At 45.5% G+C, this 24353-nt stretch overlaps 1 protein-coding gene across 1 annotated transcript in view; it reads left to right on the plus strand.

Moving 5' to 3' along the window:
* Window positions 1-1027: 1027 nt before the first annotated feature.
* Window positions 1028-24353, plus strand: part of nalf1a (NALCN channel auxiliary factor 1a) — a 102449-nt gene continuing 79123 nt past the window's right edge. Inside the window, exon 1 of the mRNA XM_066661337.1 lies at window positions 1028-2012. Within this exon, the coding sequence (XP_066517434.1) occupies window positions 1275-2012 (738 nt within the window). The 5' untranslated portion in view covers window positions 1028-1274. The remainder of the gene's footprint in view (window positions 2013-24353) is intronic.

Below are 24353 nucleotides of genomic sequence, written 5' to 3' on the forward strand. Positions count from 1 at the left end.
TCATGTTTCCTGTTCATTCTTGAACATTTTTCCGTGGATTTTAAACTGTTCATAAAGATATCGGAATTATATTGTATCGATAAAAAATTAAGAAATATATTGTGATATAAATGTTGGCCGTATCGTCCAGCCCTATTTTGGCTGCATGCTTAGGATCATTATCTTGCTGTATTCTAGTCTCCAAATTGTTTTTTAATACATTTCTGAAATTATTATGTAATGCATTGTGACTTAATGGAACGATGCTTCCACCACCGAGCTTCACAGGTGGATCACACACAACCTTCAGCAGCTTTAGTTTCAATATTAATGACCAAAATAAATAAATAAATAAATAAATAGACTTATTTCTGTTCTGTCGGAGTGTGTATTAAATGTGAACACGATGTGGATACACAGTCTACACTCGAAGTGTAATTAATAACAAAATAAAAGTACCTGACTATATTTGGGTTTAAGGGTTTATGGATTTTTAAAGTGTGGTCGCGTGAGTGTCCTCCTGTCACTGCTGGGAGAGTAACGCAGTGTAAACATGGTGTGAGCGCGGCCGTACGGCTTTGTGAGTCTCGCTCTCTTCATACGGATGTGTATCAGCGGCTCGTGGCAGATCACTCCGAGCTTGAGCGATGACGCAAGCGCTGCTGCTGCTGCTGCTCTCAATAAAGCGCTTTCAAGACGAACATGGCGGCAACCCAACACTAGAGCAAGATGAGTGTCTCTGCTGAGATCCAGAGAAAAGAGCCCAGCACCTCGCCTCGCGCACACACAGCCAATCCCTGCGCCCGTGAGCAGAAACCCCGGACCCAGTGCCAGAACCAGAACCGCCAGCAGAACCAGAACCAGCGGCAGCGGCTCGAGCGTGTGGCGGCGGAGGCGGCGGCGGGAACGGCTCGTGCGCGCGAAGGACGACAGAAGTGGAGCCCGCGCTAAACGACGGGACGGGGAACGTAAAAGGGGAGCGGGAACGGGGGGAAGGGGGGGTGGGGATACAGAAGAGAAGAGAAAGGGAAGCGAGGGAGAGACGAGAGCAAAGCCACGCAGAGCCAGCCATGTCTCCGCAGCCTCGCGCCTGCGTCTATCCCCCGTTAGTGTCGCGGCTCTCGGGCGCTAGGAGTGGACGATGCGCTCTATAAGAGCCGCCAATCGCCGGGAATCGCTCGAGCGGCGGCGGGACTCGTCGTCGGGGAAAGCGCGCGGCAGCGGCGGCGGAGCAACACGTCGATGACCGCAGCGGCACGCTGGAGTCGGCCCGCGCTGCTGCTGCTGCCCGAAATATGACCAGCGGCGCGCGCAAGGCTCGACACCGAGACGACGGCCTCAAATCGTGGACGTGCTGTTGGTGCTTCTGCTGGTGGTGGTGGTGGTGGTGCGCGCGCGGCCAGAGCTCCTACGACCACGAAGACCACGACAACGACGACGACGCACAGCCGATTTTTAGCGCCCGACGATGGCGTCGGTCACTCGCCTCCCTCCTCTTCCTCAGCGCGCTGCTCTCTGAGCGCCTGGGGCTGAGCATGGGAATGGGAACGGGATCGGGATTGGGAATAGGAACGGGAATGGGAACTGGAACTGGAACAGGAACGGGAAGCCTCAGGAGTATGGACGACGTTGTTTTTATAGGGAACTTCTCATGCGCGGCCAAGAACTGCCTCACCTTCGTGAAAGCCGACCACCTGTGCGAGGCTCTTTGGGGCGCGGGAGTGAGCACGAGCACGAGCGGGAGCGGGAGCAGGAGCGAGAGCGCGAGCACGTGGAACGCGGCCGACCTGTACCTCTCGTTCTGTGACTCGTACTCGCTGATGGACCTGCTGCACGGCGCGCCGAGCCCGGACCTGGCCAACTGCAGCGTGGACGCCCTGCGCGCGGGAGGCGTGCGTCGCTGCCAACACTGCGTGGAGACCTACCAGCACTACGACGTGCACGCGCAGGAGAAATACGACGAGTTCGAGCTCATGACGGAGCGATACGTGACCGACGCCTACTCAGTACGGACGTGCATGGAAGAGTGTAAGGTAGGGGCCTGGCTGCAGCTCGCTTAACGCCGGCTTAACTTAAGCGCCTCCAGCTGGGGCTGCCCCCCCCCCCCCCGGTCGTCATGGTAACAGCTGACAGTTTGGTGCAGATGGGCTTTTCTTTTTTTTTCTCCTCTTCTTTTCCTATAGACTCAGAAAAGTGCATTTTCCTATCCGGTGAATATGGGGTCGAGGATGCAGGCTTAACGTCTAAAGAGTGTGGAGCCCCCTGGGGAATAGCCTCCTAGGTCAAAACATCTAAGAGAGGCCTGTGGTGTTTCTGCTGCACTCGTATTAGACCTAGTTCAGCACCATGGACAGAGCTTATACACGTTTCTGCTATTCTTACAAAAGAAGTGGGCAATATTTAAGTTTCTGGCCTATGACTTGTGTCCGTATGACGTTATCCAATACACAGATGACCGACAGCTGTAGTAAGACATTCTATAGTGCTGTAGTGTAACTCTTGTTCAGTAGTTTACCATATGCTAATACATATGTAATAAGCAGTGCTTATTAAAATTTAACTAAAAAAAATAAACAAACCATAATATTAATAATGAGCCCCCATGTTTCCACAGCCATTGTTCATTTGATCAGTTCCACTGACTATATAAGTTCACACAGGATTCCCACCTGTTGCTCTGCATACTTCTTGTCCCCTTTCATCCTAATCTTCGGTGAATGGTCCCCCCCAGAGTATCATCACAGACCAGGTATGATTTGAGTGCTTTAATAGTTTCAGCACTGGTGACACTGACATGATGGTAGTGTTATTGTGTGCTGTGCTGGACCGAGTGGATCAGAAACAGCAGTGCTGCTGGAGTTTTTAAACCCCTCAGTGTCCATAGTCTACCAGCACAATAAATCCAGTCAAAGTCGTCCAGTGACAACTGACGAAGAACTAAAGGACGACCAACACAAACAGTGCAGCGACAGAGGGGCAAATGACTCTGACTTCACAAGTCTACAAGGTGGACCAGCGAGGTGAGTGTGTCTGATTGACCAGTGAGAGGACTTTTGTTTAAAAAACAAAACTCTAGCAGTATTGTTGTGTCTGATCCACTTGTACCAGCCAAAACTTCCCCCCACCATCAGTGTCACTGCAGCGCTGAGAATGACCCACCACTAAATCATACCAGCTCTGGGGTGGTCCTGGGGGTGTGGGTATTGAAGAACAGAGTGAAGGGTGGTTAACAAAGTATGCAGAGCAACAGATGTACTACAAAGTGCATCGATATGGTCAGCAGGGACACTGATTGTAGAAACAAGGAGGTCATTTTAATGTTTTGGCAGATTTGTGTACACCAATTGGGCCCCTTATATTATACACTTTATGATTATTGTATTATACCTTACTATATTCAAAGAAATACTACTGTGTACTGTGTTACTACTGTGTTTTGGTCAGGAGACTACGCTATTCCACACAGCGTTGGCCACAGGGTGGTCAAAATGACAGAAAACAGGCTGTTGTTCTGGAGCTTTGAAGGTTGCCATTGGTGCAAGGTTACAGTGGCCAAACAGCTGCAAAGCCACATCTTTCAGCGTGTGTGTGTGTGCCTATTGTGCATGGTGCAGCTGCCATGGGATAAAAAAGGAGAAGTGTGTGTGTGTATTGGAGGGTGGTCTTTCCCTGGCCTCAGCCTCAGAGCAGCTAGGCCAGGTGTTCACGCACGTCCGCCCCACTCCACACTGAGTACATTTCAATAACACTAAAAAGGCGCCGTGCTTTCCCTTGGCTAATCTTTCAGAAGAGCTTTCTCCCTCTCGCTCATTTGCCCTTGTTTGCACATCACTCTACGTGTCGCCCTCTTCACCACCATAAACTTGACATTAAGCTTCATTTCCATGCCGCCTTTGTCATCTTAAATGGATCCCTCCATGCCCTCCATGATCTGGGAGGAAGAAAAGAAGAGAGGCGGTGCTTGGTGTGTTCGTCTCTGTACGGATACGATAAGGGAAAGGTGTTTTTGATTGTGTTATTCGTTGCTGCCCGTAATCAATGGCCAAATATTTACTGAGAAAGCATGGTGTTTAAATGAAAGCAGAGAGAGATAAGCCGAAGCTGAAGGAGTGGCTGATGTCTGTGGCTTCATTTGGTGAAGAGTAGATTCTTACTCATAGGCCTCGTGTGTGTGTGTGTGTGTGTGTGTGTGAGAGAGAGAGAGAGAGAGAGAGGGAGAGAGAGAGAGAGAGAGAGAGAGAGAGAGAGAGAGAGAAAAGTGAGTAGTAGGAGGAGAAGGGGGAGCTGTCCCCGGTGCTGAAACTCCAACCTCAAACTGTGGTAAACACCCTTCGATTGCATGAAAAAGCAAAGCATTGTTTGGAAACATTATTATTAAAAGTGCCTCCTTGAATCAGTTCTATAAAAAAGAGCATTTACAAAAGTGTGTATGTTTCCCCTGGCACCGAACAGAAGAACCCCTCTCTAGGAGCTTTATTAAAAAAATATGTGTAGGCCAGTTTCATCATGATCTCAGTAATGACAACAATCATCATGTAACAAAATAGGCCTACAACTGCTTTGAGTGTGTGTGTGTGTGTGTGTGTCTCCCGAAAGCCTGAATCTGTCCTGGGTGCAGACTTGACTATTCAGAACAGGTGTGAAAAAAAATACATATATTTATTTACATACCCCAAGGAACATTTGTGCTTCTTTCACAATTCTTGCTGTTTTATGGGGAACCAGACGCCACTCAAAATTAACAGCACTATTATTGACAATGATAAAACCACACTAGTGTTTTAATATGGCTTTTCACATCAGTATGAGGGGTGTGAGATAATTAAAATATTTTATTGCAATTAATTGCCTAATTTTTCATAGTTTGTTAAAAATGTAAATAGTGTTTTTATTTGCTCGTATTTGACCCTACGTTTTAATGAAGGGTCCTTCATTGGACCCTTTAGTTACAGTAATAAAAGAGGCCAGAATGAGTTTTATCAAATTTAAGAGTACAGCCATGAAACATTCAGTTTACAGTTTAGAGTGGTTCTGAAGAGGAAATAATTCTTCATTTCTTCTGCTGTAACATTGAAACCATTTACTCCTACATACAGTTACACTACTGAGACTTTACACCATGGATGGGGCACCGGTCTGTCACAACCTACCAACATGTGTTTATGGATTGGGGGTGGCTTAAGGTGGGGGGGGGGGGGGGGGGGGGGGGTAACCCAAGGTGGGGTTTGGACACAGAGCTCATGGGGCTGTGTGGCAGCACACTACCTGTAGCGCCATTTTACTGCCCTAATTTATTTACATTATACGTACTCGCCACTTTCACTTGCCTCACACAGCCTTATTTTATTCTGGTTCAGACCCAGCTCTGTTAAAAATAAAGGTCTGAAAGAAACCCTGTGGAAGATTAATGACCGGGCAGTGACTTAGTTAAACGGTGATGCACATCTGCACAGGTTTGGTTACATACAGTGGTGTCTCTGATCTGTCACTCATGCTTCTGTTACGCCTTTTTGCACAGAGCACGGCCAGTTCCCCCTGGGGAAGGTGTCTAGTAGCTTCAGCAGAGGATCTCACAAGGCACAAACTATAAGAACATGTTTACAGCATTAAAAACGTACTGCTGTTAAAACTGTACTGTGTTAACACTTTAGCTTTGACAGTCCTTGTGTGTGTGTGTGTATTGTGTGTATGTGTACATAACTTTAGTAATGAAACTAGTTTACAACAAATTGCAAGCTGTTTCTTACAGTGGAAGCCACTGGCTCGTTATGAGGCTAAGATGTGTTTCTTATTTCCCATATTCTTGACATTTCCCTTCCACCTTAAATGGTTCAGCGTTGATATTCAGTTCACCATTTAAGGTGGAACGTCAAATTCAAGCAGCCAACTTTTTCATTCTTCAAACACGGGTCTGGGCCTGTTCTTCTCTGGTTCTGTCTGGGAGTGGGGCGTGTGATGGGACAGAGTTCAGCTCAGTGCTGAGGACCATGCTCCTCTGGCTCCAGCCCGTGACCCTATCACAGCTGTGATGTTATTCGTGGCGACGTTCTCGCTCCGGTGTTCTGTTAGGCTCCTGCTCTTTCTGGATAATAAGAGGAATCGTATCTAGAACAGTGTCACATGCGCTCTGTATGAACTCAACACTGACTCATTTAGGTCTGGTAAGAACGCTGTAGCTGATTAAAGCAGAAATGTAAACTATATCTATCCATGTGAGTGGATTAATACATTTCTTTTTCCAGTTTGAGGCACAGAAGCCTATGTGCAGGGCCATTACACCCCTTATGTCACCCAGCCCCCTCCTTAGTGATACCCCTGGCTTGGTGAAGCCAATAAAGGTTTGATCTGATCGTTGCACATCAGAATCAGAGGCCAATCTTTCTTATTCTACACTCCACGAGCTGATGGGAATTCCAAAAACTGTAGAAGATTCCACACAGGAGCTCTCAGCCTATGTGTTTTCTTTTGTATGGAACAGAAATATGCTTTTCTAAGACACACATCCAAAGAATCCTTTGTGGAACCTTAGATAGACTATCACTGAGATGTTAAAGGCAGGGATCGTAATCGTGGGGTTATGTGCCAAACAGGTTATAGCCTTGTCTAGCACTCCATCATTGTAGGGGAAGTGAAAGTGTGTTTTGATGTGAGGCTGTTCAACAAGTGATCCTGGTCCTTTTAGAGAATGTTTCAGTTGAAGGTCCTCCATGGAAACACTAGCTTTTTTTGTAGGGAACCAACGTTTTTTTTTTTTTTGCCTCGATAGCACCCACGCTGATTACCATAATGGTCAGTAATGATCATAGACAGCCATTGCTTCGATTAAACACATAGGATTGTGTGTGTGTGGCATTTGCCTTTGGATGATCGATAAAAACACGTTGTTCACAATAATCTTTTGTTTGCCAGATTGGACATTTGCATTCATGCACTGTTTGATAAACTCATGATAAATGAACCAATAGAAAGAGCAACAGGAACTCCACAAATGACTACACACAGTGTACAATCAATAGATGCAGACGAAAAACAGAAACAGTGCTGTAAACTGTTTTGGGACAGTGCTACAGAAGAAAAGCCTGTCATTTCTAATCGTTTGGAGCTTAGGCTACGTTCACATTACCAGGCTGAGGTGACTCAAATCTGTTTTATTTCAGGGCTGTGAGGGCATGTCAAATCGGATTTGAGTCCGGTCCTGGTTCGGATACGTATACGGTTCATGTACATGGTACATATTCGCTTAGATCTGCAGCCTCAGCCAGCAACCGGCGCCACGGCAAAACAAAGGAGATGCTTAAGCGCCAAACTCCTTACATAGTGCACTTCAAAGATTATAAATCTGAGACAGCTAAACCCGGACAGGGCACTTGTTTGACAGGCAGATGTCAAGATTATAGTGAATATAAATGGTTTTGTAATTATATACCCTATTATTATACACCCTACAATTGTGTAGCCAGAGTAGTGTCAGCGGGAAAGAAAGTGCAGCAGGTTTTCTGCCGTTTCCTGGAAGGCTGAACAGCTCACTGTCTGTTTAAAAATGATTTGTGGAGCCTGGATTGGTCAGTTAAGCTGACCACCACTCATATAATCATTTCTACGTCTGGTGCATTGATGGAATTTGGAGTGATGTGTCTGTGTTTCGAGGCGAGGTAGCCGGAGGTTTTTTTTTTTTTCCTACATGTGGAGAGTGGCGCGAAGGCAGACTCCCCGCTGCAGGTGAGTTATGGCAGCGGTCAGAGAGGCCAGCACACGCTGCCACCTGTTATTCTGTTCTCAGCATCTCCCAGATCAAATATCCACGCAGGGGGACGAGAAGGAGGCCGACGTACTGTTCCAAGAGCATCCGAGCAGATAGGCTAATCTCCACAGCCAGATGTGAACGGAATATTGATTTGGGTAGAGAAAATATAAATAGAGCTCCGGCGCCACGTGTGAGGAGAGACATCATGAAAGCATATTGACAAACAGTCGCATTATGGTAATCTGCCTGGGGCCGAATTGATACCGTTCGGTTTTTGTTGTTAAGAGACAGAACGGCTCTATACTGTAGCCTACACAAACATTTTGCCAAGTCATTATTGGCCGTGCTCAGGCCTGGCTAGTTTGTGAAAGCTTTGTCATAATGTAGTGTCATTCAGCAGAGGATTTCGCAAAGTGGTAAATGCCAGTCCTGGCACGATGACAGAGCATGTTTTCAAAAGGACAACTCGACGTTAGCATGGTTAGCATTCATTTTATTCATCTCCATGGATCCGGCCTGGCACTAGCCCAACTGGAAACTGGAAATATTTTTTCTTCATTGGACCATTTTGCATGTTCTGACCAGCCAGGGGAGCATTTTGTTCTCGTCATTAATTTGATGTGTGAAATCTGGATGAAGACTGCGGGAAACTGCGCGTATACAGGGTGAGATGAAGCCGTAACAATGGCAGAGCTCTTGAGAATGACTTTGACTGAACGTTGCTGGGGGAAACAGATTTGCCACTGAGTGGAACGAGTGCCAGAGAGAATCTGTGGAGTACTCCTTGAAAGTTGAAATTAATTCCAAACCTAAGTTAGTACAACTACTAACAGCATATGCAGCTAAAAAGAGGCCCTAGGTGCACGGGCGACAACCCAGAGGACAGGACGGGGGTGATAGTCAAAATAAATAGTAATATACATTGAAATACTTGGACTAGTTATAGATGTATGAAATTAGTTTGTAGGTTTTGAAGGATTTCATCCCCCTTCATATTCCTCACACAGGTTCACTCCACTACCTCCACTACCTTCACAAAAGTTGGCAGGCCCATGTAATTTAAGCAGGATGCAGTTTTTGGGCTTGTTCACAGATTTTCACTCTCTCTGTAATATACCTCTTTAATAGAAAGTTACTGCCCAAATTGTCTCACAGAATGTACAGGGTGGGGCTAGCATTTCTCATGCGTGTGAAGAGGGGGAGAAGAGGGTTGCATTGACAATCACATTGTATAAGTGGTCAGAAACTTGTAAATAACTCATGAAAGAATAACGTTGCATTAAAACCATTGTTTTTCTTGTGAAAATCCCAATAAGTTTGATGTGTCACATGTTCCCATTGAAAAAACAAAAGTTGGATCCAAAATGGCCGACTTCAAAATGGCCGCCATGGTCACGACCCATCTTGAAAAGTTTCCCCCCCTCCCATATACTAATGTTCCACAAACAGGAAGTTAATATCACCAACCATTCCCATTTTATTAAGGTGTATCCATATAAATTACCCACCCTGTAGTTTATTTCTCAGTCAGCCATGATTTTTTTTTAAAAAAAACAAAACAATTTTAATGTAGTGGAACCTTCAGAAAGAAGGTACGGCGCATATTTTATCTTAACACTGAAATCACACTAAAACGCTGGGAGAGGAAGAGGAATTTAATTCCTTAGCAGCAGAAGTGATGATGAATGTATCATTTAACGTTTAAGCGCTACAACTAAACCTCACACACTTTGGGTTCACCCCAATTCTACAGAGAAGACAACAACACTGGGAGCTCCAGTACCTCATTCACGACCTAAAGCTGTGTTAGGAGCTGTTCTGGAGGTGTTTCCAAAGGTCAGTGGGGGAGTTTGCTGCACTTCTTCCACGTGTTTATGTTAATACTAAATGTAGCCTTATGTCAACAGTACTCTGAATCCTCGCGGAAATGGTTCTGAAATGTAATTCACAGCCGCGTGTGCTTCCACACTGCAGCTAAGGCTGTATCCCTAACTGATTCAAGACAAAATTGGATCCCTGCAGTTTGTCGAAGCTAACGCTGGTGTTAGTTCTGGCAAATGTCCAGTCTTGGGGTTTTGTTGTCCACTCCAATGAGGAATGACGAAAAGTGGCCCCAGTTCATTTCCCACACAGTGGCGCGACAATTGTCCTGAACTCATGTGAATGGAGTCAGTGATGTGGAGGAAGGTGGCAGGAGTCAATCTGAGCTTCTGGCAGGCAGCTGCGAGAGATAGCCAGCCGCAGCTGTGTTTAAGCAGAGGACAGCGAGTGAGAGAGCTAGAGAGAGAGTGAGTGAGAAGGCAGAGGGAGTGAGTGAGAGAGAATAGGTAATCACCGTGACAGCCGGATCAGCCCTCAGGTTGATTTAATCTGCCACTGTCTCTGCGCCATGACTGCCTAAGTGTGGCAGGAACTGTCGCGCGTGTGTGTGTGTGTGTGTGTGTTTATGCTTTGTGGGGGTAGGGTTTGGGGTGGGTTCTTGTGGGGTCTAAAAATAGTGATCAGACTAAAACACAGCCAGTGTGGTGGGGCTACAGGAGGACATGTTTTCACTCAATATCGAACTGAACTAAGCCATTACTTTCAGTTCAGCGCCATTGTGGCAACGCTACCACTTTTAGCATCAGTCCCACTGTGCTAATGCTTCACGACTATCTCCATCCATTCCTGAGGTGTGAAGGAAGGGAAATTGCCACTAACAAAACATGCTTAATCTCACTGGCATGTGCATTTCTTCATTCCATATTTCACATGTTGAATAGAGCAGATACACATGGGCAAAAGTATTATGACACACCTCCTAATCACTGAAATCAGTGTGTTTCATTCAGTCCCTTCATCACAGGTGTAAATGCTATGCCTTTAAAAACATTTGTGAAAGAGTTAGTTTGAGTGTGGTACTATAATAGAACGCAACTGTGGCAACAAGTCAGTTCATAAAATGTCTTCCCTCCTATATATTCTATGATTAATCCTGAGTAGTATTACTGAAAAGTGGATGGTGGAAGTTTAGGAACCACAGCAACTCAGCCACGAAGAAGCAAACCAGAGCTGGGTCACCAAGTGCAGATGCACACAATGTGTATAAGCTGACAATGCTCTGCTGCCTTGATATCTGCAGAGTTCCAAACCTCTTCTGACATTAAGATCAGCATAAAAACAAGTAATTGACGCACGTCTCTATCTGGCAGTCTGATGGATTAGTTTAGGTTAGGCAAAGGCTAGGAGAATGTTACCCGCCTGACCTCATTGTGCCAGCTGTATAGTTTGTGGAGGAGGGAAATTGAAATTGGGTTGTTTTTCAGGGATTGGTCTAGGCCCCTTAGTTCTAGTGAATGGAATTCTTAAAACTTCAGCATACACCGATATTTTGTACAATTGTATGCTTCCAACTTGTAGGAATTGTTTTGTCAAGGCCTTTTTCTGTTTCAACATGACTGTGCCCCAGTGCACAAAGCAAGATGACTGTCTGTGAGGAGTGTGGTGTGTTCTCCCTGTGTCTGTGTGGGTTTCCTCCGGGTGACTGTCTGTGAGGAGTATGGTGTGTTCTCTCTGTGTCTGTGTGGGTTTCCTCCGGGTGACTGTCTGTGAGGAGTGTGGTGTGTTCTCCCTGTGTCTGTGTGGGTTTCCTCCGGGTGACTGTCTGTGAGGAGTGTGGTGTGTTCTCCCTGTGTCTGCGTGGGTTTCCTCCGGGTGACTGTCTGTGAGGAGTGTGGTGTGTTCTCTCTGTGTCTGTGTGGGTTTCCTCCGGGTGACTGTCTGTGAGGAGTGTGGTGTGTTCTCCCTGTGTCTGTGTGGGTTTCCTCCGGGTGACTGTCTGTGAGGAGTGTGGTGTGTTCTCCCTGTGTCTGCGTGGGTTTCCTCCGGGTGACTGTCTGTGAGGAGTGTGGTGTGTTCTCTCTGTGTCTGTGTGGGTTTCCTCCGGGTGACTGTCTGTGAGGAGTGTGGTGTGTTCTCCCTGTGTCTGCGTGGGTTTCCTCCGGGTGACTGTCTGTGAGGAGTGTGGTGTGTTCTCTCTGTGTCTGTGTGGGTTTCCTCCGGGTGAATGTCTGTGAGGAGTGTGGTGTGTTCTCTCTGTGTCTGTGTGGGTTTCCTCCGGGTGACTGTCTGTGAGGAGTGTGGTGTGTTCTCCCTGTGTCTGCGTGGGTTTCCTCCGGGTGACTGTCTGTGAGGAGTGTGGTGTGTTCTCCCTGTGTCTGCGTGGGTTTCCTCCGGGTGACTGTCTGTGAGGAGTGTGGTGTGTTCTCCCTGTGTCTGCGTGGGTTTCCTCCGGGTGGCTGTCTGTGAGGGGTGTGGTGTGTTCTCCCTGTGTCTGCGTGGGTTTCCTCTGGGTGACTGTCTGTGAGGAGTGTGGTGTGTTCTCTCTGTATCTCCGTGGGTTTCCTCCGGGTGACTGTCTGTGAGGGGTTTAAATCAGTGATAGCTTTCTATGCTGTGCCACACAGACAACCACTCACATGTTATATCACATACATTGAAAAGTATAAAGAATGCATTTTTGTAAAATAGTGATAATTCCAAATTTGACAAACAAACAGAGGCATTTCTGCTGTTTCATCTACAGTTTTTTTTTTGTTTCCCTCCATGTCATAGTGCTCTTCCACACTGTAATGTTGGCTGTATCACTGAGGCATCTATCTAATTACAGCTGTACTGCTGTTAAATTGCTGCTGTTACCCTCACTGCTCTCCTATGAAACGACCACTTCATTAAATGACCCATAACTTAAAACCGTTCTGAGAGTGGAGGCCAGGTGTTCCGCTTGGTAAAGGGCCAAAAAGTGCTACCCGTGTTGAATTTCAGAGGAATGGTGATGCATGGCACGTCTGAATGTGTATTTCACACAGTCCATAAACTGCACAGGTGGAACGTCTGTTTAAACACAGCTTGTCTTTGTTATTACAAGACTACAGGCTTATTATAGAGTTATTACTTTGTAACTCCTACAAATGATTCAGTGGTGAACCATGACTACGGGAGCTAGGTCTTCAGCTTGAGCCAAAGATGACCCACTCTGTAGTCTAGGTTCTGGCCATCATGACTGCTGCTGTTGTGAGGAAGTATACAGTGAAAATACACAAGAAATGATGGCAAAAATTTTCCACAGAGTGCATGTAAATAATAAAGTCCTTATCTTTTATCACGTCAGCTAAGATTTCCAGTGAATTTATACACAATTTGAAGATGTAGCGTCAGTGGGAAGAATCTTTTTTGAAGTTTAAAGAACCTTCACATCAAATGACTCTCCAGCTCATTAACTACAAGCTCTTCAAACAACACTGAGATGAAGAAGCTATAACTCTGACACTGTGTGTAATTCAAACAGAACTCGCAATGCGATGCTAGACAAAACAAAGGGGCTATTATTAGCTATGGCTTGGAATTCAATTTGCCTTTCACCCCTTATTTAGTGCCAGCTTCCTCTGTTCTAAACTTATGGAAGTGTTTGAAGAAAAAAATATTGAACGGTTCTCGAACCAAAACACACTTTCTTCTACAAGAGTCGCACTTCATAACAGGAGGCCCCCAAAACCTTCCCCAAAACAGAATGAGATGCTCTGGGGCAGCTGTATGAGTGGAAGGGCATACCTTGTTGTTAAATATCCATGGGTTACAGTCATGAGTTTTTATTTTTATTTTTTGTGCTGGCACCATACTGATGACAGATTGTCTGGTTTCAGAGCACAGACATAATGTAAACAGATGGGAAAGACTGATAAATGTATCTCATACACAGCTCTTTTCATTATGCCTTAAAGAGTCTCGCAACACTCAGAATCACAGAAGGCCACTGGCTCTTTGCATCATGTGGGTAAAGGATCCCACAGTGTAACATAATGAGGAGAAAAAGACTGGTATTCTCAGTTAGCCATATTAGCATTTTGTCATAGGATCCAATGGAAAATGAATGTAAGAAACTACAAAAACTAGCCACATATTCCTTCGTCTTTGTTGATTACAGGGTCAATAATGTTATCTGCTGTCACTGAGAGCAGAACAGATTTTTGGAGGATAAAATATTATCGAATTTTAGTAGTCTGTAAGATTTACATCTCCCTGCCAAATTAGTGTCTAATTACTGTCTGGGTACTTTAGTTTTTCTCTTGTATCTGTATTGTCTGTCTAACTATCTATCGTTAAACTTATATAGCGCATTTCTAGACACCCAAGGACGCTTTACAATCCACACTGCTCAGAACACTCAGTCCAAACACACACTGGTGAGAAGCGGCAGCCAAACACACACAGCGTACTCTCGACCAGGAACGACCGTCCACTTGGAGGACTGCATCGGGCACTAGGGATTCACCCAGGACAGAGACACCATCCATATTTGGGCTCACACTCATTCACTCACACACCAGGACAGTTATTAGAGAAGCCATTTCCTACCCTCCATGTTTTTGCACTGGGAGAACATGGAAACTCCACCCAGATGGGACTGGCGAACGTGCTCACCACTAATCCACCGTGCCGCCATTGTGCACTATGTAAGGACTTTGGAGCTATTTGGGATGCAGCTCAAGCCTCTACTGACTGACACATACAAACAGAGCTATGTTTAAAAAGGTGATGCCAAAAGGTTTTATTTGAATTGTATGTTTGTGTAATGAGAAAGTGCCCATTATGGTGATTGCTCTACACAGTGATTTTACACGCAACTCATGGATATGTATGTTTTCTTAATATAAATCTGAAACGGAGTTATATGAAATCTACTATTAATATAAAATATGGTAAAAATTATTCTGTGGAATAAAAGTGCTAGGACATACTACCCACCAAAGAGAGAGTGAAGCACTACTTTCTGTGAGTGTATGTGCACTTTGTGTGTGATTAGTCCCACGGTTGGGACTTTTAATGCAGGTAAATCAAGCAAGAAATGAATCTCAGACTTACAGAACATACATTAATCACATCACAGTGTACAGAAAATCAGACTTCGCCGTAGTCAGTGAAACATCAGAAGAGCGTTGCTTAATCCCTGAAACCGCAGGTGGGTTAAACTTGTATTATATCATTTTCAAAGCCATTTGTTTTCCATTAACTATTATTTATAAATTCTCCTCTTCAAACACCGTGTCTATTACAAGCCTCAAGAGCTCAGAGCAATATTTCGTCCTTCAAAATGAGAAAATACCAAAGTGCTCTCATTTCATTGTTCACAGTCGATAACAGCATGACCAGGGTGCCTTCAAACCCAGCCCCCTCCTCTCCGGGATATTAACTGTTTACTCTTTAATCAAGAGCCATTCTTCTCATCGCTGTATTGCGAACAGAGCAATAGGGTTACCGCTCTGCCCTTTGCCAAATCACAACAGAAAGAGTAATTCCCCCAATCAGGGAGGATTTGGGGGTTCTAGGGACACACAGAGTTTAGAGGGCCACCGTGTTCCCCCTCGGCTGGCCGATCAGTCAACTTCATAGAGTAAAAAGCCTGTAAAACACTAAATATTTTAAGTTGTTTAGCACTAAAAGGGGCATTACTCTGCCATGGAACAGAAATGAAGAAGACGTTAACACTAAAGAAATTATATTAATTCCATTCATTTTGTTTATGAGCACTTCACTGGAACAAATACAAAGAGGAACTCTATAAATCTCACCAGTTTTGCACCGTTTACAAAAATTGCGTCCACATTTCTCCCTCTGACACATACATTCACTGTGTGCTTAGTAACATTCTGCAGCTCCTCATTTAATACAGCATTTTCTAGAACTGAACGATTCATAAACAGCAGGAAGCTCATGAGAAGTTACGTTGGATGGTGTTATATGCTCTTACTGTTATTTTCTCTGTGCAGGAAATGGCAAAATGTTTCTTTCAGCTGTGTGTTATGTATTTTTGGTGTGTTATATATACGATATGTCCATTATTTTTTGCACAAAACTGAATGCATTAGCTGCTCAAGCCTTTGACTAAACACTGGGGCATTATGGGAAATGTAGTGCCTGTAGTGAATTTGCATGACATGTTCCTGTAGCTGGGTGGCACTGTGGCGCAGCAGGTAGTGTCTCTGTCTCTGTTGTGGGTTCGAGTCCCGCTCCGGGTGACTGTCTGTGAGGAGTGTGGTGTGTTCTCCCTGTGTCTGCGTGGGTTTCCTCCGGGTCACTCTCTGAGGAGTGTGGTGTGTTCTGCTTGTGTCTGCGTGGGTTTCCTCCGGGTCACTGTCTGTGAGGAGTGTGGTGTGTCCTCTCTGTGTCTGCGTGGGTTTCCTCCGGGTGACTGTCTGTGAGGAGTGTGGTGTGTTCTCCCTGTGTCTGCGTGGGTTTCCTCCGGGTGACTGTCTGTGAGGAGTGTGGTGTGTCCTCCCTGTGTCTGCGTGGGTTTCCTCCGGGTGACTGTCTGTGAGGAGTGTGGTGTGTTCTCCCTGTGTCCGCGTGGGTTTCCTCTGGGTGACTGTCTGTGAGGAGTGTGGTGTGTCCTCCCTGTGTCTGCGTGGGTTTCCTCCGAGTGACTGTCTGTGAGGAGTGTGGTGTGTTCTCCCTGTGTCTGCGTGGGTTTCCTCCGGGTGACTGTCTGTGAGGAGTGTGGTGTGTTCTCCCTGTGTCTGCGTGGGTTTCCTCCAGGTGACTGTCTGTGAGGAGTGTGGTGTGTTCTCCCTGTGTCTGCGTGGGTTTCCTCCGGGTGACTGTCTGTGAGGAGTGTGGTGTGTTCTCCCTGTGTCCGCGTGGGTTTCCTCTGGGTGACTGTCTGTGAGGAGTGTGGTGTGTTCTCCCTGTGTCTGCGTGGGTTTCCTCCGGGTGACTGTCTGTGAGGAGTGTGGTGTGTCCTCTCTGTGTCTGCGTGGGTTTCCTCCGGGTGACTGTCTGTGAGGAGTGTGGTGTGTTCTCCCTGTGTCTGCGTGGGTTTCCTCCGGGTGACTGTCTGTGAGGAGTGTGGTGTGTCCTCCCTGTGTCTGCGTGGGTTTCCTCCGGGTGACTGTCTGTGAGGAGTGTGGTGTGTTCTCCCTGTGTCCGCGTGGGTTTCCTCTGGGTGACTGTCTGTGAGGAGTGTGGTGTGTCCTCCCTGTGTCTGCGTGGGTTTCCTCCGAGTGACTGTCTGTGAGGAGTGTGGTGTGTTCTCCCTGTGTCTGCGTGGGTTTCCTCCGGGTGACTGTCTGTGAGGAGTGTGGTGTGTTCTCCCTGTGTCTGCGTGGGTTTCCTCCAGGTGACTGTCTGTGAGGAGTGTGGTGTGTTCTCCCTGTGTCTGCGTGGGTTTCCTCCGGGTGACTGTCTGTGAGGAGTGTGGTGTGTTCTCCCTGTGTCCGCGTGGGTTTCCTCTGGGTGACTGTCTGTGAGGAGTGTGGTGTGTTCTCCCTGTGTCTGCGTGGGTTTCCTCCGGGTGACTGTCTGTGAGGAGTGTGGTGTGTCCTCTCTGTGTCTGCGTGGGTTTCCTCCGGGTGACTGTCTGTGAGGAGTGTGGTGTGTTCTCCCTGTGTCTGCGTGGGTTTCCTCCGGGTGACTGTCTGTGAGGAGTGTGGTGTGTCCTCCCTGTGTCTGCGTGGGTTTCCTCCGGGTGACTGTCTGTGAGGAGTGTGGTGTGTTCTCCCTGTGTCCGCGTGGGTTTCCTCTGGGTGACTGTCTGTGAGGAGTGTGGTGTGTCCTCCCTGTGTCTGCGTGGGTTTCCTCCGAGTGACTGTCTGTGAGGAGTGTGGTGTGTTCTCCCTGTGTCTGCGTGGGTTTCCTCCGGGTGACTGTCTGTGAGGAGTGTGGTGTGTTCTCCCTGTGTCTGCGTGGGTTTCCTCTGGGTGACTGTCTGTGAGGAGTGTGGTGTGTTCTCCCTGTGTCTGCGTGGGTTTCCTCCAGGTGACTGTCTGTGAGGAGTGTGGTGTGTTCTCCCTGTGTCTGCGTGGGTTTCCTCCGGGTGACTGTCTGTGAGGAGTGTGGTGTGTTCTCCCTGTGTCCGCGTGGGTTTCCTCTGGGTGACTGTCTGTGAGGAGTGTGGTGTGTTCTCCCTGTGTCCGCGTGGGTTTCCTCTGGGTGACTGTCTGTGAGGAGTGTGGTGTGTTCTCCCTGTGTCTGCGTGGGTTTCCTCCGGGTGCTCTGGGTTCCTCCCAGGGTAGGCACTGAGAAAAACAAAAATCGACTATTTCTGTAATATTCGTGGGGCACATTGTGCCTCATTAAACTGGGTCTAATGACACCCCTGCCCCCAGTGTTTCATATTTCCGCACTAGCAAATGCTATGTTATTAAGACTTTTTATTTTTATTTTTTTTTGGTGTAGAGCTAGAATTGTTCTCAGTGGTGGTGACAGAAAGCAGGTGTCTGACCAGAGCAATGATTTTAAAACCTACACTGCAAAAAGTTTTGGCCTGAAATATACAAAACCATTCATGATTGAGAGGTACATACAGGGTTACCCTGTATTACGGTCTTACTCAAAATACACCAGTAGAAATGTGTTTTCTTTGATTTACCAGAATTTCAACATTATCAACATATAAACACATTTGTTGACTGAGGTTTCTGAGGTTCTTTAATTATCGTTGTCTTGGACAAACCTTTCTAGAAGAAATAATTAATAAGATATAATTAGGGATTTGTTATCATTTCATTTTTTTATTTATTCAAATGTTATTTACAATTTATAAAAATGGTCATTTATATAAACATCCACTGAAAGGGTCATTGGAGCAAGAACCCATTTTTTAGTGAACAACAAAAGATGCGGGGGGTGTTTGACGTGTGTGTGTGTGTGTGTGTGAGAGAGAGAGAGAGAGAGAGAGAGAGAGAGAGATAGAGAGAGAGAGAGAGAGAGAGAGAGTGAGAGAGAGAGAGAGTGAGTGAGAGAGAGTGAGAGTGAGGGAGAGAGAGAGGGAGAGAGAGAAAGAGAGAGAGGGAGAAAGAAAAGAGAGAGAGAGAGAGAGAGAGTGAGTGAGAGAGAGTGAGAGTGAGGAAGAGAGAGAGTGAGAGAGAGAGGGAGAGAGAGAAAGAGAGAGAGTGAGTGAGAGAGAGAGTGAGTGAGAGAGAGAGCGTGAGAGAAGAGAGAGAGAGAGAGAGAGAGAGAGAGAGAGAGAGAGAGAGACAGTGCATGTAATTGGGCTCTGTGGTAAAATTCTACCACAGTATTGAATAAGTGACAAGTGAGGGTCTGCTAGTGCTGGACTAATCTGGATGTTTTTTTTAATCATTCTAATGTGTGCTGTCCAGCTTAGTGTCTGTTGGGGTCTTAGGGTCTGTTTATCCCTTCACACCTCATAGATTTAATGCTTTTCATAAACACATAATTCATTATTCAGTGTTTATAGACTTCCTACATGAACAGTCCATTCAATGTACAGTGTTCTATGGCTCTCAGGGCAGGTTCCAGGCTCTAGTATAAATGTAGCAGTTGTGGTACTATAGTAAAATAGGCAAAACACTTACACTTTAAAATAACACCACTCACAATTGATCGTGGTATATCTAGGAGGGAAACATTTCACAAACTGACTTGTTGTAACTGTGGCATCGTAATACTGTTCCACACCAGCATCACGTAGTGACCTGGCCACTATCCTGCAAGAAGAATAGCTTCAAATCCCTCTGACCACTGTGCAGGACTTGTATATGTCATTCCCAAGACGAACTGACGCTGTATCGGCCGCAAAAGGAGGCCCTACACCATACTAATACATTATTCAGTTTCATTGTCCAACCCCTGTATGTCACAGAATAAGTATTTACAGATGCAGTACCTAGGATTGTGAACCACACTGGAGTGAGTGAATACTGAAAAGTAAGCTAAAAGCGAACTAATATTAATGCTCTTGTAACACATGGGCAGCAAGGTGTTGGATTAATGATTGTTTGATTTTTAAGAACAGAGTGCAGCGTTCCCGTCCACTTTAAACAGCAACAGAATTATATTCAAGTGTTTTTTCATCCCACTTTTAATGGCGTATAAAGTTCTGAGACTCTGTCTACCTTAAACGATCCCTGATAACGTTCTGCTGCCAACGTTAACTTTTAGTTCCACCTTAAATTCTTCCTATGAGTTGTTTGAAATAAACTTCTCTGTTAAAAAGTGACCTCAGATACGACTCTGTAGCAAATGAATTTCCACAAAAAATTATTACTATCTTAATCTAACATGACTTTTACAGCCTTTAGACAAGGCAAACTGAAAAACAGGACTGCAGAGTTTATTGTTAATTTAGGTCTGTTTTTATTTAAACTTTATTAAATGAGTATAGCGGCACAGTGGTGCAGCAGGTAGGTGTCGCAGTCACACAGCTCCAGGGATCTGGAGGTTGTGGGTTCGATTCTCGCTCCAGGTGACTGTCTGTGAGGAGTGTGGTGTGTTCTCCCTGTGTCTGCTTGGGTTTCCTCCGGGTGACTGTCTGTGAGGAGTGTGGTGTGTTCTCCCTGTGTCTGCATGGGTTTCCTCCAAGTGACTGTCTGTGAGGTGTGTGGTGTGTTCTCCCAGTGTCTGTGTGGGTTTCCTCCGGGTGACTGTCTGTGAGGAGTGTGGTGTGTTCTCCCAGTGTCTGTGTGGGTTTCCTCCGGGTGACTGTCTGTGAGGAGTGTGGTGTGTTCTCCCTGTGTCTGCGTGGGTTTTTTCCGGGTGACTGTCTGTGAGGAGTGTGGTGTGTTCTCCCTTTGTCTGCATGGGTTTCCTCCGGGTGCTCCGGTTTCCTTCCACAGTCCAAATACACACGTTGGTAGGTGGATTGGCGACTCAAAAGTGTCCATAGGTGTGAGTGAATGTGTGTGTCTGTGTTGCCCTGTGAAGGACTGGCGCCCCCTCCAGGGTGTATTCCCGCCTTGCGCCCAATGATTCCAGGTAGGCTCTGGACCCACCACGACCCTGAATTGGATAAGCGGTTATTGATAATGAGTGATAAATGAGTATAAATAGGGCTGCCATTTTGTATTGTTCAGTATAGAACATGGTGAAACAATTAGAGTGTGTATATGTATTCTGTGTGTATTAGAGTGTGTATATGTATTTTGTGTGTATTAGAGTGTGTATATGTATTCTGTGTGTATTAGAGTGTGTATATGTATTTTGTGTGTATTAGAGTGTGTATATGTATTCTCAGCCCATTTTAACTATACTGTGATAATAATGATAACCGTGATCATTTTGCCCAGGTTAATCGTGACATAAAATTTTCATTCCATTTCACATTTACCCAGAAGGCAGTGTACTTTCAAGGTGCATGACGTAAACACACTGATTCTGATTGGTTGGCAGACCTGTTACATAAAACAAGCTTAGCCCCACCCAGCCGCAATCCAACAGAAGAAAGTAGTATAATTTAAGATGAATATTTGAATAATAAGCTGCAGACTGGTGTCGATGTGGAACTGGCTGACATGGGGGTACAGTAACATTTCTCCTTAATATATAGAGTATTTAGAGATCATTAACTGTTTTAAGATTAATAACTGAGTAATAAGCCACATACAGGCTCTTACAGCTTAAGGGGCTAATATAGTATGACACACAGCTGCTGCTTTGATTTTTTTTAGATAAAGAAGTCCTACAGACAGACAAGACAAGACACACACACACACACTCGCCTCCAGATAAGCTGGCAGCCAGCCAACCATTACCTCCACCTTCATTAAAGCCTAGCATCCCATTGGCGGGGGTTTGGGGGGTGGAGCCTGCGCTCTATTGCAGCCGTCCCTGTGTGAGTGGGGGAGGCTGTGTGCTGAGGCTGAGGACGGGGCTAGGTTTCCATGGCAGCATTAGAATGCCGAGCATGTTTGCTCATTCATAAAAGCCTCTGCCACAGGCTCCTACTGCTGCTGCAGCTTCGCAATGTGGAGCACAAGCCAAGGTCAATGTCCCTGAGCCCAAGCACTGCTTCTACTGCGGTACCCAGCTTTTGCAGCAGCCAGTCATATGCAAACACCCTTGCGTAATTCACACGCGCATGTGCATGCGGCCATTAAACACCCACACATGCCACAAAGTTTATTTTGTAAAAGCCTGTTTTGCTGATTTTCTAACGAACAGAAAATCACAGTATTTACGTGTGATGTGAGATCTGTTTTTGTTTTTGCAACTCACTCAGCATTGTTTTGTTGTCCTTGAATGTATCATTATATGTTCCATAGAGTGGGTCGCCCACATGTCGGCAGCCATGTTTAAAATATGTGTAGTATTGAAAATGAGGCATATAAAGCCCACAGAACTACACTGTGCCAAAGTAGAACTGTGTTCTCTGGCGCATGGGGCACAATACAGTCCCTTTGGAAATGGGGTGGAGTGCTGCTGATCTAGAACTAACCCTCCAACCTCATTATGTGACCTCACTAATGTTTAGGGGTCTAGTGTAAAGTGGTTCCAGAAGAGCAAATGGTGGGGTGATGGGGGGAAACTGCATCAGTTGTTTAGTGTAAAAGCACTGTAGAGCTGTTTTAAAGCAGAGTCCTGGAGTGATTCCCTGTGTAGTAAGCAGGAGCGTTAGCATGGGGTTACTCCAGTTGCTGGAGTTTTGTGGATGAAGGTCGCCATGCCACAGCGTTGGGTCAGCTTTGCCTTTGAGTTGCTGTATCACCAAGGAGACAGTGCAGCAAATTAATCAGCCACGGGGATTCTGACGTCAATCTTCATTCACCCTCTCCCACTGCCAACAAAAGCAACGTGAGACACCCTGGACTAGCGCAGCTTAGCAAGTCAAACCTGCAGTCAATCCCAGTCTCAGCTCTTTCCTTCGCACTGGGCTAATGACCATAGGTTGAAGCAGCTCTTCAGTTAGACTCAGACTCAAGATCTGTACAATGACAACACATTTTCCCCAGTCCTCCATATTCAACATGTCCTCCAACATAAACTAACACACAACCACCACCACCACCACGTCAGTGTCAACTCAGTGCTGAGTGTGACAAATACTATAATTCCAAAAGTAATAGCTCATGTGCTTTCACATGCGTATGAACTTGAGTGACATCCCTTTCTTAATCCAAAGGGTTTCATATGATGTCTGTCCACCATTTGCAGCTACAACCCCTGGAAAAACTATGGAATCACCCGTCTCTGAGGATGTTCCTTCAGGTGTTTAATTTTGTAGAAAAAAAGCAGATCACAGACATGACAAAAACTAAAGGCATTTCAAATGGCAACTTTCTGGCTTTAAGAAACACTGAAAGAAATCGAGAAAAATAATTGTGGTAGCCAGTAACAGTTAGATTTTTAGAACAAGGACAGGGAATTATGGAATCACTCAATTCTGAGGAAAGAATTATGGAATCACCCTGCAATTTTTCATTACAAACACTAACACCTGCATCAGATTAAAGCTGCTCGTTAGTATGCAGGTAAATAGGAGTGATCACACCTTGGAGGGCTGACTGACATGAATCATGGCTCCGACACCAGAGATGTCAATTGAAACAAAGGAGAGGATTATCAAACTCCTTAAAGAGGGTACATCATCATGCAAAGCTGCACAAGATGTTGGTTGTTCACAGTCAGCTGTGTCTAAAACCTGGACCAAGTACAAACAACATGGGAAGGTGGTTAAAGACAAGCGCACTGTAGACCAAGGAAGACTTCAAAGCATCAAGACAGAAAACTTAAAGCAATACGCCTTGAAAACAGAAAATGTACAACAAAACAAATGAGGAACAAATGGGAGGAAACTGGAGTCAACATTAAGAAACCGCCTAAAGGAAATGGGATTTACAAACAGAAAAGCTAAAAGAAAGCCATCACTAACAACTAAACAGAAAAAAACAAGGTTACAGTGGGCTAAGGAAAGGCAGTCGTGGACTGTGGACGACTGGATGAAAGTCATATTCAGTGATGAATCTTGAGTCTGCATTGGGGAAGGTGATGATGCTGGAAATTTTGTTTAGTGCCGTTCCAATGAGATTTATGCAGACGACTCTCTGAAGTAAACATGCAAATTTCCACAGTCACTGATGATAAAGGGCTGCAGGTCAGGTAAAGGCACTGGGGAGATGGCTGTCATTACATCTTCAATAAATGCACAGGTTTTCATTGACATTTTGGACACTTTTCTTATCCCATCTATCGAAAGAATGTTTGGGGATGATGAAATCATTTTTCAAGATGATAATGCATCTGGCCATAGAGCAAAATCTGTGAAAACATTTCTTGAAGAAAGACACATAAGGTCAATGTCATGGCCTGCAGACAGTTCGCATCTCAATCCAACTGAAAATCTGTGGTGGAAGTTAAAGAAAATGGTCCATGACAAGGCTCCAACCTGCAAAGCTGATCTGGCAACAGCAATCAGAGGAAGCCGGAGCCAGATTGATGAAGAGTACTGTTTTTCACTCATTAAGTCAATGCCTCAGAGACTGCAGTTATAAAAGCCAGAATTTTTTCCTCAGAATTGAGTGATTCCATAATTTATTCCCTGTGCTTGTTCTAGAAATCTGTTACTGACTACCACAATTATTCTTGATTTCTTTTAGTGTTTCTCAAAGCCAAAAAGTTGCCATTTGAAATGCCTTTAGTTTTTTGTCATGTCTGTGATCAGCCTTTTTTTCTACAAAATTAAACAACTGAAGGAACATCCTCAGAGACGGGTGATTCCATAATTTTTGCCAGGGGTTGTATAACAACTATACGAGAAGGCTTTCCACAAGTATTTTATGGGAATTTTGACTATTCTTCCAGAAGCACATTTGTTGGACGACAGCCTGGCTCGCAGTCTCTGCTCTAATTCATCCCAAAG

This window comes from Hoplias malabaricus, chromosome 2, assembly GCF_029633855.1.
Source record: "Hoplias malabaricus isolate fHopMal1 chromosome 2, fHopMal1.hap1, whole genome shotgun sequence".
Lineage (NCBI taxonomy): Eukaryota > Metazoa > Chordata > Actinopteri > Characiformes > Erythrinidae > Hoplias > Hoplias malabaricus.